Consider the following 19,435-nt stretch of genomic DNA (forward strand, 5'->3'; position numbering starts at 1 on the left):
GGCACTATTTTCAATTCAAAATCCAGAATGAGCTTATAAGTTTTATTTTATCTAGTATTTTTTTTTCATTTTTAGTAATGTAATTAAGACTTAGATTTCTAACCGTTGGGAATGAAGGTTGGACTTAAATTTAAGAATATTGGATTAGTTAAATTTATATATATTATAGGCTATGAAACTTTTCTTATATGCTTTATATTTAGCTACAAAGAAGCAGTTATTGAAGGAGTTATTTAGACTCAAAGTTTGCTCAGAGACAAGAGAATAAGCCAAGGAAAATGGTAAAAATGGGCTTTGTGATATGAAGTAAACGGTATGAAATAATATCAATTGCTGTCAATAATGAAGTTGCTGATATTAAAAGATATATTGAAATGGTGACTCCACCTATGTATACGATATTATTATATTTAAATCAAAACCAAGGTCCAAAACCTCCACATCCTTGTTTTTTTCTCCTCAGAAAAGGCATTTAGATTCAGTGAAACGCAGCTCAGAGTTATACTGAAAGATGTTCAGTGGCAAAGGTGAGCTTCACCAAAAGACAGTGCTGGAGATGAAGCAAGATGACAAGTTCTTCAGCAGGCTTCTCTCAAAGGAAAATTCAATGTCGAAACCCTCTTTCAGAATGGCTGTTGCAGTTCCCTTTGTGTGGGAGTCTCAACCTGGCACCCCCAAACACACTTTCTCTGAAAACACTCTCCCTCCTCTCACTCCTCCACCTTCCTACTATGCCAACTCCACCCACAAAAACAACACACTCAAGAAACGCTCAAGATCCAATCTTTTCCTAGCACTCTTCCCAAAGCTAAATCTCAAGAAAACCCTTCTCTCACCCTCTTCATCTTCTTCTCTATCTTCTCCATCGCCCTCTCTGTGGTCACCCTCAGATTCTTCCAAAGTTGTCCCTGTCGGGAAGCATGCCAGGAGGCGTTTCTTAAGCTTTGGTTCATCTTTTGACTTCCGGGGAGAGGATGAAGAAGAGGGTGCCTCTTCACCCACTTCAACACTTTGCTTCGGCCTTTCTCGTTCCACAAGCACTTTGGCCAGCTTCCGAGGCTCAAGCAGGAGGTCATGAATTTTATTGTAATTAAGCCTTTAGTTTTCACACTCAGTGGCCAAGGTGCTGTGTTTCTGGTTACAGTTTTATGTGTAAATGTTTTTTTGCTCTGCTCTTCTTTCTCTTCATGCATGTTTAAGAGCAACCAATTTTTTAGGATAGAATCGTTCTTAAGTCGTTTTCTTTCAAATAAAAGCTTTTCTTCTAAGGTGTATCATGTTAAACACATAATGCAGTTAAAAGCATGTACTCTCTTTGTTTGTAGAACACGGCAAAATATCATGGACCTTAGTTTTAAGTAAGAACAACAGTGTCATCTATGGCTAATTGTTAATTTCATTTTTGTTACTGCTTTGTCACAGTAAGTAGTTTGTTTTAATCTTCATCTCTATTTACAGAAAAAGTAAAAAAGATTATATAAAAGTTTTTAAATGAACTAAATTTAATAACGAAAAATAAATACTTTTAGACAGCCAATAAACTTTTTCAAGAAAATTAATTTGAACAGTGACTGACATGAGAGAATGCAGTTTATGAGAGAAGTTTATTTTATCTTTTTATTTATAAAAAAAAAAAAACTTTATAGAGAGATAACAAAGGAGATTATAATTAAGAACCCGAGTTTGAGTTGGGTCAAATACAGCATTCTGATTTGTAGTTAAATCGGTATGTAACAGAAAATTTGAAGATTTTTCTATAGCTGCATGATGCATGAGAGCTTTTTATATATGCATTTGTTGTCCTTTCAGAAGGCTAAACGAATCAGAGCAGAAGAAACATCAATCTTCGACAAAATAAAAAGAAATCTTGTATTTTGTTTTTGTCTCCCTAATAAGGCCAATATTCGTATCCTATCAACTACTTCTCAGTTTGTCTTTCTCAATGTGTTTATTCATTGCACAAACCACATTCAGGTAAAAGTAACTATCATGCTATTAAATTGGCCGGAGTAGCTGACGAATTCAACTCCGTTTGAAATGATATCCGTTTCAAGTGGCTTCGTTTGTGGTAGTGTCGTGTTGGTAAAGGACGCAACTGTGTGTTAGCGCTACCTTTTTGCTTCAACTTTTCTCGTGTCTCACGGATTCGCATACCAAATATCCTTAGTCACAGAGGAACATACGTGTGTGTGTATATATATATGGCTTTTCTGCAATAAATTACTAAAGGGTGAAACTTTGCTATGGAGATTCGTTTGAGTCTGTTATATATGTCAGATACGCCAACAGTAACTACTTTTTGTATGTAGTTAGTTATTTTTCTAGGAAATTTAATTAGGACAAGGGCAATAGTCCATATAAATTTGATTTTTCAGGTTCAAAAAAGTACTATATTAATAAATTATCATTTGTTTGAAATTTGCACTCTTCTGGCAATATGATGTTTTTTAAGAGTAATTTTGATCGAGATTTTATCTTAGAGAAGACACAAAACTACTTTTCGTTTCAGAAGCAACCTTTTTTTTTTAAAACTTGGAATTCGTCGTACATAGAAATTCAAAAAAATAGTTTTTTAAACTTTAAGCAAAACAAACATTGCCTAAGTTTATGTGGTTTGACGTCTAATCATATACTTACATTCAACAAGAAGTTGCGAGTAGATTTTAAGTTCCTTGACTTTAATTAATACTGGCTTTACAATGGTTATAAGTGCGACCAGACACGCAATTAAATTGTTGTGATTCATTGCAATTCTTTTTTATATATCATAGAAAACTATGGGCAAATGAGTTGCAGCAGTTTCAATATCAGTTTGGAATGTTGTGGTCTGAAATATGTTCTTTACACTACAATCACAACCATTGTTCTTTAAAACTTTTTTCCTATTTAAATAGTATTGTACTTATTCGTAAAAGCTGAATATTTAAATATTTTTACGCTTAAGAGTTTCATGGTAAAAGTATATATCTAAGCGTATTTTGTATAATGGATGAAATAGATACGATGCAAAAAAATGGTAAGAAACTCTTGTTGCCAAAAAGGAAAAGATTAAGGAATACCCAACAACCAAACACCAGTTTTATCCATTCATTAATCTAATCTGTCGGCAGAGGAACTGACTTGACTTGTCCAGGTTGCCCACGAGCCCATGGACCATTCTTGTACCATATATATATATATATATATATATATATATATATATATATATATATATATATATATATATATATATATATATATATATATATATATATATATATATATATATATATATATATATATATATATATATATATATATATATATATATATATATATATATATATATATATATAATCAGCTGAAATTAATGCATTGCAGCAATATATATGCAGCATTTCAGTTGTTTCTGCTCTCTACTCATAATTTTCTGCAATACTTGAATATTTTTTCCATTTGGTTGTTGTTTACTGTGGTTCGTTTATTGATTTGTACTTTTAACACAGTGAACATGTCTCTACCTATAATATCCATAACTATTTCTATCCATCTATATCTATTTATCTATTTATCTATTTTAATATATGTATGTATATATGTGGTTGTGAATATATTGTATGTTTAATTATTTTTCCACCTTAAAAATTGAACATTTCATAATAGATAGATCAAGAAAAAAGAAAGCAATTAGGAAATTATTAGTATGAACACCATCTGTTTCCTTATTTCGACAAATTTGTAACTGATATATATTTATTAAGCTAAAAGTAAAATGGTTATAGTACTTAAGTACGTTTGCATTTGTAAAACTGATCATAATGATGTGTAAGGTAGTTTAAGACCTTTGCTGATAAGAAAAAGGTAGTATAAGACCATCTAATAATTTCTAATTGCTATACTCGTTTCAGAGGAATAACTCACATTTGGATATCCCTTTTCCAATTATAATTTATTCAATAACTAATATGATAATTAGAATTCAAATTATTAATCATTTAAAAAAAAATCTATTACTATGTCTCCAATGCTATGCTCCTTTATTTAAGAGGAAAGAAAAATAAAGATAAAACATTAAAATTTAAATGGAAGAAAGTAAAAAAAAAAAGAAAAAATAATTTTCTTAATTCCATATTTTCTTTTCCTTTTAAGCATACAATTAAAATTATATATAAAAACGGGTTAACAATTTTAAAGTGGTTTTAAGATATCATATTTATTATTATTATTATTATTATTATTATTATTTTGTATATATATATATATATATATATATATATATATATATCTTTTAATTTTGTTTCTTCTTGATATAAAGTAGAACTGTCAAAACGGGTCATCCGGTCCGGTCCACCACGGGTTGGTCACTTAGTGAGCCAATACAACTCAGCTCATTTATTAGTGAGTCAGAAAAATTTGAACCCAGCCAGACCCGCCACGGGTTGGTGGGTAAACGGGTTGACTCACTGGCTCACTTAGTTACATTTCTTTTAAATAAAAAAAATTACAAACTTTCTATAATTCAAATCTACACAAATTTCACTCCCAACTTTCACTCTCAACATGGGTGTTTAATTGATTTTGAAAATAAAAAACTTAAATAATTTTTTCAAACAAAAGAAATAATAAATATTTTTTTATAAAATTCAAATTAAATTTTAATAAAATAAAATTAGGTAGGTGAATTGGTGGGTCAATCCGGTCCATCACGAGTTCAACCCGCATGAGCCGGGTTTAAATGAGTCGGATTGAAATCTGATTCGCATAAAAAAAATATAAATTTTTCAAATCCAATCCGGCCCAAACCCGTGGTGGACCGAATTGACCCGCGGATTGTGACCCATTTTTACCGCTATAATATAAAGAAATCATAGGACACGTTTTTACATTGAAAGGAAGAGTAGGTTGATGTATTTAAATATATTGAAGAAAGAAGTTTGATTCCTCCTAAACTAGAAAGAAAGTTCTGAGATTTGACAACCCATCTATTGTTGTTCTAGGTCCCACCTAATTTAGTTGAGGCAAAATACTTAAATACTGCAACCAAAAAACCACATAAAAGTATTAAATTGAATGGTTCTTAATCTTGGGTATCTTAATTTTAACTCATTTCTTTAAGGAACTATAAAAATAATTTAAAATGTAAAAATTATAATAAATAAATGTATACAAAATTGTGGATTGGAATTATAGTTATTACTTATAATTTTATCATTTATGAGATAATATTAAAATCTCTTTAATATTTCCCTTTTGAATATAAAGTGATGCTTATATTAAATACAACTCAATGGTATAACTTGATTCCTTTATGAATGAAGCTTGATGATCTACTTGGTAAACCATAATATTTACCTTTTGAATTGAAATAATATAGCATGATGTATGCTCGGTGGTACATAACTTGTATTTGGTAAAGTATGATATTTACCTTTTAAATTAATATAATATAGCGCAAGGATTTTACTAAATATATTTAAGTGTGATGTGATTTCTACAAGATAAAGTGACATTTAGGTGTGAACAATAGTAAATAAAAAAAAGCATTTAAACTCACATAATAGGTCTCGATTTAGGAGAAACCGAAGCCTATTAGAATGCGGTAACATTTTTGTAATTTAGTCGAACTTATATGCCTTAGTTCATAGGGAACAGAGGCATATAACCTATATTACCTTGGTTAAAATATTAATCGATGTCTAACAGTTTGAAAAATTTAACCACCCCCTACAAAAATGACTTTCCCACTTGACACCTTTTCAGATCCTAACCTACTGCTTCGGTTCTGCGGCGAACCGAGGCAGTATGTCCTAGCCAGAAGTGACAGGTTTGACTGTTGAACGTTCTAATTCTCTTTGTTCAACCCCTACACCTTCGGTTCAATCAGAACCGGTGTGAAAAGATGTTTATGCCTCGGTTGTCGGACAACCGAAGCGTATAAGTTGACTATTATTTCAAAAATGTCATTTCAGAATTTACTTTTATTTTTTCTGAGGAGTATAGGCATCGGTTGCTTTGTTAATCGAGGCATATATGAGTCTATTGCCTCGGTTAGTGATAGAACCGAGGTAGTGCTCAGAATAATGAAGCACAAGGTAAAACACATAGGGTATAAGTGCTCAGAATAAAAATTCACACCTACTTTCTTGTGGTGGATACAAGAAGCTTGAGGAAAAAATAATGAAGTAGAAGTCAGATAGTAGACTTCCACTTTCTGAGGGTGGTTACCCTCCTCCTCCTCCTTCACCACCATCTCGACACGAGAAGTGGAAGTTAGCCCGTATAAGATCATCAGGCTCGTACACTTCCGACATTGCCAGAGAGATGTCTGAAAGAATTGTAAGATGTCATTTCTCATATTTTTACAACATTTTTGTTATATATATTACATAGATCTTTCAAATAATTTTGAAGTTTTGTTATGTTACAAGACTCCTTGGTTGAGCAGAACTCCCAAGGTCAATTCACACAAGAAGGTCGCCAGGATATTCTTGCTACAACTATTGAACGACTTGAGCACTCAGGACGGGTGCGTGCTGCTAGGACTACCATAGGCATACGACAATTCTTTGTGTTTTCCTCACGTCCATCTTCATACGGATTAAGTAAAGAGTATGAAGAAAAGCTGAAGTAGGACATCAAAAAAGAGATCACGCAAGAGATCACAAAGAAGGTCCGGGCAGAGTTGTATGATAAAGTTGCTGAAATGGTTACGTGCTAGTTCCAACAGTAGTTTGAGCATTATGGCATGCGTCCTGCGCCATCTCCTGTAGCGAAACATGTTGTGCCCCCTACAGGTAAACTTAATAATCATTTTTGTTTACTAATTTACTTTTTGTATAACCTAACATTCAATTTTACAGGTAGAAGCGGCAAAGGACGTTGCTCAGCTGCTGGTGCCCTAGGGGATGACATGGACGACACTCGTCCATGTTAGCTATATATTCTCTCCCCTACCGGGACAATGTTAGTGGCTCGTGGCATAGTCTATGAGGCAACCAGTATAGTGCATGGTATAGAGCTAGCAGAAGATGAGGTCAAGGTCACGGTGGATGAAGTTGTCGTACCAGATACCTTTGTTCTTGTGCCTACAGAGGAGTTTTTCACTGTGCATAGGCATTTAAGTGCTTCGCCGCCTGACCTAGACATTTGGTTGGTGTTGTATCTGACCCCTCGGTAAACACTCCTACTATATACTTCTCAATTTTAATATTTACTTCTTATTGACGTTAAAACAACCATTTTTTCATGTAACAGCAGATAGGTCAAGAGGGAAGTCCTACACCGAAGAAGACAAATTTATCTGAGGATGACCCTCTTGGTGCTTTAGATGAGCTTTTGTAACATCATTACATATGTGCCTATGATTGTACCATGGGATTCTACTACATTTGGAAGACATGCTGAGATCCCATTGTATTTGCATAAGCAAGATGTTAGGGAGCTTGCGTCGGGGAGAGAAGAAATTAATATTACACTCATTCAGCTGTGGATGATGCAAGTTTATGAGAACTTTTTTATATAAAATTTATTTATCAAGTTACTTATATCAAATCATTTCTTGATTTCAGGTATATGTTTGGTGTCAGTAACAAGAAGGGGTTCAATGATGTATATGGGTTCATTGACCCTTATATGACTCATGAAGGAAATAGATTTGATGACATCTAAACATACATCACTAGCGGCTTTGCAATGGGGAAGGAGATATATTTTTTCCCTTATATACTTGGGTAAGTGAAGTTTGTTAACTTTAAAGTTCCATTTATGATTTTAATATATGACAATTAAGTTATTACCAATTTTAGGCGTCATTGGCAGCTACTTGTGATTTTCATACCAGAGAACACTGCTGTCTGGTTTTGCTCATTGCACAAGTGATAGAAGCAACTTCATTCTTCAAGAATGAGCAGCTTCTCGGACCAGAAGTAGTAGCGGAATGGAGAATGGTTGGAGATGCCCAGATGCACGAAAGATGTTTGATGAAATGTTTGGTGCGATTTTTGAGGTGTGTAGGGTAGTTCCTTTTAGTGGAAGCTTTTCTTCTAATCTGTTCTTCCACTCTCACACATAACTGCACAAAATCATTGAGATCTAAATAAGGTAAAAGCTCTACCTTATCTCTGATCTCATAGTTAAGACCGCTTTGGAACCTAGCTATGGTGAATCTCTCTTCCTCTTTGATTCCAGCTCTTAACATGAGTAATTCCAACTTTTGTCTATATTCCTCAACACTCATGTTTCTTTGTTGAAGTCTATGAAGTTTGTCCATGACCTCTCTGGCATAATAGGCTAGAATATGCCTCCGATGCAAGGCTGCCTTTAACTCATTCCAGTATTGGATAGTATAGTCGTCATGCATCTTTTGATCTCTAATTATGGAGGTCCACCAATAGAGGGCTGCACCTTGAAAGGTTAAGGTGGCTAGGGTCATTCTCCTCCTATCATCTATGTGGTAACATTCAAAAATCTGTTCAAGGTGGCTATGGTCACTCTCCTCCTATCATCTAGGCTTCCCTTTGTTTCCTCTTTGCTTCACAACTTCCTAGGATCCTTCCATCCTTTATTGTCCTACAAAATAATGGAACTAGTTAAAGAGAACATGCTAAGACTTAGAAAGAAAAGATTAAGCCCTTATTCAACTTCCCTTTCTTGGTCTTAGAGTGAAGTTGATACTTCTTTTGGATGGAAAGTCCCTAAAGGGTTTGCCATCAACAAGTCTCCACCCAACCCTCTTAGACAAGTAGTAGATTAGTAAGAACCTCAATGTTTCAACTTTCTTTGTTATATAAATGTATGCTAAAGCAATTTTTGTTTTAATAGTTCCCTTGCAGCACATATGATGTTGTTTGGGAGATCAATTGCCACAACTAAAAAGCTTTCATGGTTGACCCTTAAGGTTTGATATTTTAGTCCATACTTTGTTACATTTTGTACCATTCCAATGATGTTACTTAAAATTTTATAATTATGATTATATATTGTAGTCTAATAGACAAAACGGGTCATATGAGTGTGGTTACTACGTCATGTATTGGATGATGACAATTATTCGTGCACATGTTACTAGTGGATGGGAAACGACAATATTTTGGTTTGAATTTTATTTTCTCTATAGTTTAGATTTCGTATACACTAATTGAGATCATTGTGTCTTATGCAGAAATTCAATTTTACTACTTCAATTCCAGAGAAGTCACTTAAGCTCGTAAGGAAAACACTAGCTATATATGTAATTCAACTATATAATAGTATGTAGTATTAAGATATAGTAAGTTCTAAGTTTGTACATTATTATTAGTTTAACTTTGTACATTGAATTGATTTATGCTTTTGAGTTGATTTATGATTACATTGAATTATACTTTTAAAAAGTTGATTTATGATCACATTGAATGAATTTATGTTTTAATATAATTTTTATTGAAAATATATGCTTTTGGATTGTTCTGGACTATTTTAGTTGTTAAATATATGCAGGTCTGTTTTTGTAGTTGGAAATGTTGCAGAAACAAACATGTTCTTAAAAAAAAACAGGGGAATACGCCTCGTTTGTGACCATAACCAAGGCAGAAAGCCCTCTTATGACATTGGTTAAGGTCACAACCGAGGCAGAAAGGCTGAAAAAAATATATAAAAAAAACTCTACTGCCTCAGTTCAAGTCCTAACCGAGACAGTAGAGTCCGTGATACTGCCTTGGTTTAGGGGGAACCGAAGCGAAAGTTCATCCGAAAAAAAAAAATAAAAAAAGCAAAAACCTTACTGCTTCGGTTACGTTTGAACCAAGACAAAATCCTACCCCTTTTTGACTCAGTTTGGGTAAACCTTTTGCCTCGCTTGTATATGTCTCGGTTTAAGAACCGCTGCCTATGGGCGAAAATAACCGTTGTTATTTCTCTTGACTGCACTAGTGGAATCAAAAAGAGGCATGCAGAACTATGAATGTCCAATCATATGCTACTTGATTTCCTGAAACATAGAATTAGACATTATGAACAATATAAATGACGAGAAATAATAAGAGAATGACACACAATTATATTCATTTGAAATATTTAACAAAAGTAAAATGGTTATAAAAGAATGAATTTTTGTAATTTTTAAGAAAAAAAAAAGAATATAATATCAAATGAATATAAATAAATATAAAATAATTATGTGTATCAAAGTATATTTTTCAATAACAGGGGATGTTGAGGAGGATTTTGTACTAGAACTTTTATTATATTTTCTTAGAACTTGATTAGGATTATATTTTATTACAGTTACAATTTGGTTATGAACTGTCCATATTTGTTTTTTTATTAAATATCATTCTTTTTGTTTGAATTTTATGTTGTTTATATTTAAATTTGAATTAAGTGAAGTTTTGATATAACTAGTGTCAATGATGTGTAGTCGGTAAAATTTAATTTAATTTAATTTAAATTTCATCGTAATTAACAGAGAATATTAAAGAATTTGGAAATAAAACAAAAACATATCTTTTAATTTAAAAATATACCATGGACAAATTTACATATGAAATAATATGGAATAACGACTATGTAATTCATTTAACATTATCTATGCATTATCTTGTAATATACACACATAAACATTATTTACGGAATTATTATATATGAAATAATTCGTATGTAAATTACATACATATTTACATACAAATTATTTTATATATAATTTACTTAACACTATATATAAAATATTTTGTATGTAATTTTTTATAAATTTCATTTTTTTATAAAATAATTCCATATATAATATTATTTATCAATTTTTTCTGCATTTAAATTTACCTACACCTATTTTATAGATGAAGTTTTTTTCATATATAATCCGTAGATAATATATAATTACATGTGAACTTTATGCATTACATACATATTTTATTTGTAGAAAAAAAATCAATTTTTTTAGTATCAAGTTATGTACTTTACCTAAATAAAAATACATTTATAATATATTATATTACAAAATCCAACCATAAATATGAATATTATTTTATTTTATATACATATAATTACTTTTCTCCAATTTTTTTTTTAAATTTGAAAGTAAAAAAAGCTTAAAATTTGGTAATTTGATTCCCTGAAAACTAAATTCTGACTTATATTTTGACGTAGAATGTTATATGTGTAAGCCCTACAAAATTATTAGAATTTAGTTCTGGCAAAATGAAATTATACTTAGAATAGTAAAAAAAAGTCTAGTTTGAGTTTAAAATTTCCTAATAATCCACTCACATTAATAAAATTCAGAAATGGTTTATAACAGAAAAAAAAATCTGAAATCAAAATACTTTTGAAATATACGTACGATATTACAAGACATAAAAAATATATGAGTAAGTTAACTTAATATCTTAGAACTTCAATTGAGTTTCGGTTTGAGTATATTTTTTTATCTTCAATCTTTGTTTGTGAACATTTGTTTATCTTTTTTTTGTGATTGAACTTCCTTTTTGTATGTTTTTTTTAATGGATTAAAACACCTAAAATATTATCGAGTAATATGTTAGTTATTGTTGATAAGAAAAATACTTAACCTATAAAAAATATTGGTTTCTCAACAACTATATTATTGCATGAATTGTGTGATGGGAGAACATTTATATATATTAAAGCACGTATGCATTAAACTATAGCAAGTGATTCTTCAATCTGTTTAATAAAGAAAAACCTATTGTTAAACTGTGCCCAAATCTAACCAACAGTTTCACCAGCATGCTTCTTTTATTTTCCTCGTTCCAAAATTTCATAAAACGTTTTATTATATAAAAATAAAATACATATTATTAATATGGAAAGTTACATATCCAACTACATTGACACATTTAATACTTACCAATCATCTAGATCATATTATAAGATAAAATCTGGGTTCGGTGCAACAACGTTTGCATAATATTCGGTCCATTACATTGTTTTGAAAAATCAAAAACATTAAATTGAAGATATATATGATAAGTAACTGTTGTATTAGTCAAGCTCTTGAAGTTAGTTTTTAAAATTCTGTTTTCCAAACTGTCACATACACTGTGTATATAATATGCCTCTGGTGCAGTGCTGAGATACAATATACATACACCGTTTATTCAATACTTTTCTCTGCTTTTTCAATAGTAACAAAGCGCACAGATAAAAAAGTTATCTATTAAAATTGTATAGGATTCAAATACTCACAAAAATCTTATGAGTGGGGTAGTTTCATGGGTGTTTTTTCAAACATGAAAAAACATAATTTTTTTAAATATATTATTGGATATATAGATAATAATAAGTATAAAACTCAAAACTTCAATTTCCAATGTTCATTTTGACTCCGTCTCTCTCAGTTTGGAATAATTTATAATGAGTTTTTTTTTAAGGACTACTCATCACAATTTTTCTTGAAAAAATTAGTATTTCGATTCAAGACAACTCAGGTCATCTAATCTCTATTCTAACAAGTTTTGTTTTTTGGTCCGAGTAGACTCATCTCAACCTTTATTTCATAATAGCTCGTTTTGCCTTTAAATTTGAGTTGAATCTTCTCAATCTTCAGCTTGAGCCTACTCGTCTTAACCTTTAGCCGACGACAACCCATCTCTGCCTTCAACACGATTTGGCTCGTCTCGGTCTCAGCTCGAGCCTATCCGTTATAGCCTTTGATTCGAAATGACTCGTCTCAACCTTCAACCTCATATGATCCATGTTGACTTTCTACCCTGAACGACCAATTTCAACCTTCAATCTGGTCGACCCATCCTAACCTTCAACTTAGGATGACACATCTCGAACTTCGGCCATGCGGACTTGTATCCACCTTTGACCCGAACTAGCCTATCACAATGTTTGTGACGATTTGTTTTAACCTTCAATACAAGAAGGCTCATCTCGACCTTCGTCCTAAAACAATTCATCTCAACCTTCGGCCTAAACGAGCTTGTCTAGACTTAAGATAGTCTGTCTCAAATTTAGGCTCATAACGACCTGTATCGACCTTTAGTGTTGTCTCACCCGTCTTGGCTCGGAACAACTCGTCTCGACTTTTGGCTTGTGACGGTTGACCTTTGGTCTAAGATGGCCCGTCTCGACATTCGACCTAAAATGACTCATCTTAACTTTTGGTTCGGGATAGCCGATGTCAACCTTTGACACGACAGATCCATCTTGACCATCAATCTAGAATGGATCGTCTCAACCTTTAACTTGGGATGATTCATTTTGACCTTTAGTTTGTCACTGTCTATCTTGATCTTCGACCCACCTGAATCTATATGGACCTTCATCCTAATAAGTCACGTTTCAAATTTTAATTTTTGAACAATTACTTGAAAACCTATGGTAATATTTGATTTCTTTTTCTTTCTTATATTTAGTGTAATTTGCTTCCAATCAGATTTTCTCCTCTTAATTTAATCTATGCTACCATAGCCTTTTTTTTTGTCAATATATTATTAATATGTTTTTAATTAAATTATTTTTCTTGATCCATATGACTGGAAAGCAATAATGTTTATTACTAAGTTCCCTCCTTTTCCAGTCTGGGTTAGATTATCACGGGTTGAAAAGAGAAGATGATGATATGTATGGTTTAGAATGTGGTTCATGTATATGGATAATGTTTGGGGCAGCATTAATTTACGTTTGGATGAATTTCTTTTTTGGGTAGAGTGGAGCCATCTACTCCGACAAAGGAAAGCATCATGCATCTGTATTAATACCATGCATGCATGGCTGCCACAATATTTTCATTCTTTTTTATGAGATGCTGTATTTCTTATTTTCGTTTTTTTTTTTCTTGTAAGAAGAATACGCGTTCACAAATTCTATTGCACATATAATTTTGCCTAGGTGATATAATACGAAACGATGGGACCTTTTGTATTTAAGGTAACACATATATGTTAAAACGAAACAACCGAACAACCTACGACTTCTCTGTATATATTTGCAGTGTTTTAATTAAAGATGAAATCAAATATAAGAATAAAATAGTAGAGATATCAGTTCAGATGTTTGTCCTAATCGCAGCACCAAGATAAAATATTATTGGAAACCACAACTTGGTAGGATTTAGTCTAAAAGATTATAATAAAAAGTGAAATTTAAGATTAATTACTTGCAAAAATATCAACTTATATAAAATGAAATTTGCTTTTATTTTATATATTATTTTTAATTTATGTGAACTCTTTATCAATAAAGATAATAAATAAACTATATTATTAATACAATGTTAATATACTAAATTTAAAATAAAAAAGATTATTTAAAAAATGAGAAGAGATTATAAGAATCATTAATGCTGAAAAAACAATTTAAAAAAAATCTTATAAGTAATAATAATTTTGAAAGGAAAGTCGTGCATAGAGAAGATCCTATTAGCAGAATGAAAAATGGAACTAAAATTAAAAAGATTTCCGACCTGCCGGATTCGAACCAGCGACCTAAGGATGGCTATTTAGATTTACCAACTACAGTCCTCCGCTCTACCAACTGAGCTAAGATCGGATATGCTTAAGGTTCAACACTTTTAGTATTTGTCATTATTTTAAAATTTTAAGTTCCTATAATTTCGTCAAAAACATGTAAAAAAAAACCACAGATGCATATTTCATATCATTAACAGAACTTTCAAAGATATTATATTTTTACTCTTGTTAAAATTGTTATGGCATGAAGGCAAACTTTTAAGGCCGTCTAAACATGCATTTTGTTTCAGTTGAAAAACTATTTTGCAAGTTGGACCAAATATTAATTTTTTATCGTTTATTTTATTTCAGTTTGGTACTTTAAGTCTAAAGTTTTGTTTTGATCCTTAAAATGTTTCTAATAGATGAAGTTCGCCTCTATCGGTTTATTATATTAATTTGGTTAGTTCGATATATCATATAAGTCAAAATTAACACTGTCATTGTAGAAAATTGATAAAATGATTAATTTGATTTTATAAACACTTTAAAAGACTAAAGTGAAACTTTTTTCAATCTAAAGTAACTAAACTAATTAAAATTCAAACAAGTGAAGAAAATTCCAATTTTAAGAACAAAAATAGGCAACCTTTTTCTCGGTAGTTATCAAATTATTGTTTTGTTGAACCAAACCGTATCATAGATATAACCCAGTCAAAATTAAACACAACTAAACATTGATGATTCATATTAATTATAAAATTGACATTACAATTTGGGAAACATTTTGGTATTTTCCCTTAAGTGCTATATATATTACATAGCATTAAAAATATAGTGACGATAATTGGTACAACAAGGCCCAATATTTTAATTGGTCTTCCAGCAGTTGGTCCTGATTTCGCCACTTGACCCAGTGAGCAGTGGGCCAAGGTTCCCCATTTTCACCATTGCATTGGCAAAATCAGTTTGAAAACTTGATGGGTTGCTGACATAACCATTTACTTGAGAATCAGTGGATCCTCCATTGAAAAGCTCTTGATCTGAGTGCAAGAGACCCTTTTGGCTCTGCAGATCCTGGAAGTAAGCATTGTCAAAGGTGGTCGGGGAGCTGTCAAGAGGAGCCAAATTTCGGTCACCACCTACGCTAGGACAATTTGCTTGCAACGATGTTGCATACGATGAATCTATGTTGGTGTCGTTGTAAATCCTTGTTCTGAAAGTTGAACAACTAGCTTGCCCAATTGTATGCCCTCCTGAAATTTGTATTAGAAAATGGAAGAACATGAAGTGCATGGTAAACGTAGTTATTATGTAACTATATATAATGAAATCTTTCACTGTTCAAGGTGTAACGTGATTTATACTCATAATGGTGTTTGATAATATTTTTATATGGAATAAATGTTGTATGTTCGTAGGTTATAAATATATTTGGTCCAAAATAATTTAGTATTGTAGATATATATATATATATATACCTGACAGGGTAACCATTTCTTCTGTGGTGAAATCTTTTTTTGAGAAAGAATCGATAAGTTGCTGTAGACTGAAAGTAAAACCAGGTAAGTCTGAGTTTGCAGCATCTAAATTTGCTGTGGTTGAGTCTCTTCTGCCCAGTTGCACTGTCCAACTTTGTCCACCAAGCTAAGACACATATTTCAATATTAGTGCATACATAGTTAACTTTATTAATTAAATGTTATTGAAAATTATAAACTTAAAAGAAAAAAAATTGTATTTTTATTATCTAGGGTTATGATATATGCGACTCACAGCAACGACTGAGTCTCTTGCTGCTACAGCGAGAATATCAGCACAAGAAACAACACCAGGGCACAAGCTTTCCAACTCAGACTTAATGCTGTCTATTACACCAAAACCCCTTATGGAATTCACGTTCCCTCTTGCTGATTGTTCACCTGTGAAACTTGATGTATCGTTTAATAGCACTGATGCATCACATCCCTGAACAAATCAAATTATGAACAAACATATCACTTTTCTGCTAATGGAAAATTAGATCTTAATACAGTCAATAAAATTAGATCATGTAAATATTAACCGTTAAACTGTTAACGTAGCTAGTTATTGTTGTAGACATCTATAATTATAATATCTTAATGACAGCTATAAAATATAATCCAGTTATATATGTGTTTAAGAGAGAAGATTCTACGTTGACTTGGTGATTACCTACTTATTGGGAAAAAAGCTACCTACGAAGTCTGCTACGAATTTTCAACTATCACGGTTTCCTTTTTCGTAGCACTGTCAGATAATTCAAGGTTTTTTCTGTGATAAGAACATGCATGCGTGTGTGCATGAGGAACATGAAATTATAAGTTAGAAAAACATAAAAAAGAAGAAGATTGATGAGGGTAAGTTGACTTACTTGAACAAAGCAATCATGGAAATGGAGACGTAGGAGGGATGCCCCCATACGAGCTTCATTGCTCACAGCAGAATCGACTCCACTCTTAATGGTTGAAAGTGCATTAGGACAGGTTGTGGAGTAAAAATCAGAGGACAATTGGGATGAAACTATCCCAATGAAGAAGCATAAGAATAAGAAAAAGCGAATTTTGAAGGTTGGTTTGTTCATGGAGAAAAGAGTAGTATCCATGATTGTAATGGAAAACTCTAAGTAGAAATTCGAAGTATAAAACAGATAGAGAGAGGTTTTTGATTGTGATTAGGTGTTAATATTCGTCACCTTTATATAGGAAGTCTTCTTTTGTACTTTTCTTTATTAGTCAATTTATGCATGCTCTAGTAGCCAATCAGGACTCATTCATCAAATATGTATTAGGGTTTTTTTTCCTATATGTTTCTAATAATTTGTTAGTATTCATTAAAAATACTAAATTAATAAAACGTTTATTATCTGTTTTTAGAAGTTTAGAGACCTGTAGAAAGGATGGGTTAAGGAATTTTACAAATGAAACAAAATTTCTGAAAGGGATGTAATTTCAATATAGATATAATCGCATTAAAAGAGTGATGTACGTAATTTTGAATTTTTCTTCTTTTTGAAACCTGTAATTAGATATACATCTTCTTCGTAAACATAAATATATGCATTGATTAATTCAAAATTTTCAAATTTGAGTTGAGTTCATTATGAATATTCCTTAACCCTTTAAATTTTTTTAAATAACTTTCTCTTTAATTTAATTTTATATATTTATTCACTATAAGAAAATAAATATTTAGTTTGAGTCAAAACTTATATTAATAAATAAAATTAAATGCTAATTAGTTAATTACATCGGATTTATGCCACATGTGTAACAAATTATAAAATTACAGTGACGATTTTAGAAAGTCGACTCTAAATAACGTGTTGAGCAAGCTAAGGTTAATATGTTTTTTATTTTAAAATTTATTTAATTCAGTGTAGGTTAAGTAATACTAAACAAAATATATTTTTAACATTAATTTAATTGGTGTTACTCAATACCAATAATATAATTTCAAAAATTAATTTTTCATATGATGTTCTCATTTCCAACCAAATGAAATAAAAAGAAATTATAGTGAATGAAAGAGATTAATATGATGAAATATGGACAAAGGATAAGTGTGAATGAATGAAATAAAAAGAAATTGTAGTGGATGAAAGAGACTAACATGATTAAATGAGATGAATGTGGAGGAAGGATATAAGTGCTAATAAAGAAATATGAGATGAGCCAAAATGAAGTAAATGAGCATGAGAAAATTTATATAAAAAATGAAGAAAAAAAATATAAATAAAAATATTTGTCATATTTAAATTTGGTCTCTTAAACTAAAAATAATATATAATTTCTATTTTATGGTCATAAAGACAAACATATCCTTAACATATAAATTAGTATTGACTTATTCAAAATTAATTTAAATAAATATTAAAAATATATTATATTAATGGATGTATAAATTGATACTAAGTTAAATAAATCATAAGATAAATAAAATTATTGTCAACTTAACTAACACTAACTTAAATATAAATACTAAAATAAATAGGATTAATATAAACTATCTTAATATTACCCTTTTTTATTCTTTATTTTATTTAGTATTGAGTATGATAATAAGATAAATATTTTTACCTTTTAAAAAAAGTTAAAAATGATTAATATCATCTTATAGTTGTTTGAGATGACCCTATAAACATCTAATATTAAGCAAATTTTATTATAATATCAACTAAGTCGAAACTAATAATCCAGCATAACACAAAAAATTATTAGTTTATTAAAAAAGTTAAGACTAATTATTGTTGTGATAGAATTGGTTAAACCGTCTCCATTAACATTTAACATTAAATAAACTCTATTAAAATCCATTCACTAATGCAAATACTTATTTACTACAAATAATAAAAATTGTTTGCATGGTTGGTCAAGTTAACTCATTAGTAGCTTAATTATTCAAAAATGATTTTATATTTTTAATATAATGTCGTAAAAGATTAAAATTTTATCATTTAGAATTAGATAAAATCGATTATAATAATATTACAATTTAATTGACACTAATACCTAGAAGACGATTTAATATTTTATCTAATAAAATTATGTTAAATATCGCTTATTAAAGGTTTTATTTTTTTACCTTTGATAGTTACGCTTAATCCTTAATATCTATCTAATTTATCTTAGCCCACTCTTATGCTATGTTTCTAATAATTTAGTGCTTTGGTGGATAACGTGATGTACCAATTTGTTTCCATTGACTATCATTGATTAGTTAGCAAGGCATCAATTCCGGTGTCACTATTTTTGAACGAAACGTGTTTTGATATGTTTTCCGATCCTTCTCACCGATAAAATTCAAGAACTGAAATAGATGTTAGCATCTGAAGAAACAAGGAACGTTAATGATTATGCTTTGAGTGGTGTTCAACGAAGTAGTTTCTGATGGAAATTGGAAAGGGCTCACAGATTATAATAATCCAAGTTTAACATATAAAATTTAAAATAATTGCTTAAATTAAACATGCAAATTTTATTTTAACTTAATTTCAACCTATTACATTTTATTTTAAATTAATCACATCAATTAATTATGTT

The 19,435-nt window shown here is 30.7% G+C and overlaps 2 protein-coding genes and 1 non-coding gene across 3 annotated transcripts; 1 reads left to right on the top strand and 2 right to left on the bottom strand.

Annotated features, from left to right (window-relative positions):
- Nucleotides 1-406: 406 nt before the first annotated feature.
- Nucleotides 407-1,274, top strand: LOC108328550 (uncharacterized). The gene has a single exon (XM_017562430.2). The coding sequence runs from the start codon at nt 512-514 to the stop codon at nt 1,076-1,078; it is 567 nt and encodes a 188-aa protein (XP_017417919.1). The 5' UTR covers nt 407-511; the 3' UTR covers nt 1,079-1,274.
- A 13,106-nt stretch (nt 1,275-14,380) lies between these two features.
- TRNAY-GUA (transfer RNA tyrosine (anticodon GUA)) lies at nt 14,381-14,472 on the bottom strand. Its single transcript is given in 2 exon segments — nt 14,381-14,416; nt 14,436-14,472. It is a non-coding gene; the product is annotated as a tRNA-Tyr (tRNA).
- A 620-nt stretch (nt 14,473-15,092) lies between these two features.
- LOC108328319 (cationic peroxidase 1) lies at nt 15,093-17,048 on the bottom strand. Its single transcript, XM_017562176.2, has 4 exons — nt 16,768-17,048; nt 16,149-16,340; nt 15,854-16,019; nt 15,093-15,628 (listed from the first exon to the last, which is right to left on the bottom strand). The coding sequence occupies exons 1-4, from the start codon at nt 16,996-16,998 to the stop codon at nt 15,243-15,245; spliced, it is 975 nt and encodes a 324-aa protein (XP_017417665.1). The 5' UTR covers nt 16,999-17,048; the 3' UTR covers nt 15,093-15,242.
- Nucleotides 17,049-19,435: the final 2,387 nt, after the last annotated feature.

Source organism: Vigna angularis, chromosome 2 (genome assembly GCF_016808095.1).
Source record: "Vigna angularis cultivar LongXiaoDou No.4 chromosome 2, ASM1680809v1, whole genome shotgun sequence".
Lineage (NCBI taxonomy): Eukaryota > Viridiplantae > Streptophyta > Magnoliopsida > Fabales > Fabaceae > Vigna > Vigna angularis.

Excerpts from the sequence above, each read along its gene's own strand:
- LOC108328550 (XM_017562430.2), top strand. The coding sequence starts at position 512 with ATGTTCAGTGGCAAAGGTGAGCTTCACCAAAAGACAGTGCTGGAGATG.
- LOC108328319 (XM_017562176.2), bottom strand. The coding sequence starts at position 16,998 with ATGGATACTACTCTTTTCTCCATGAACAAACCAACCTTCAAAATTCGC. Across the intron at positions 16,341-16,767 it reads TCCATGATTGCTTTGTTCAA|GGATGTGATGCATCAGTGCT; the intron begins GTAAGTCAACTT and ends TGATTTGTTCAG. Across the intron at positions 15,629-15,853 it reads AGAAATGGTTACCCTGTCAG|GAGGGCATACAATTGGGCAA; the intron begins GTATATATATAT and ends TACAAATTTCAG.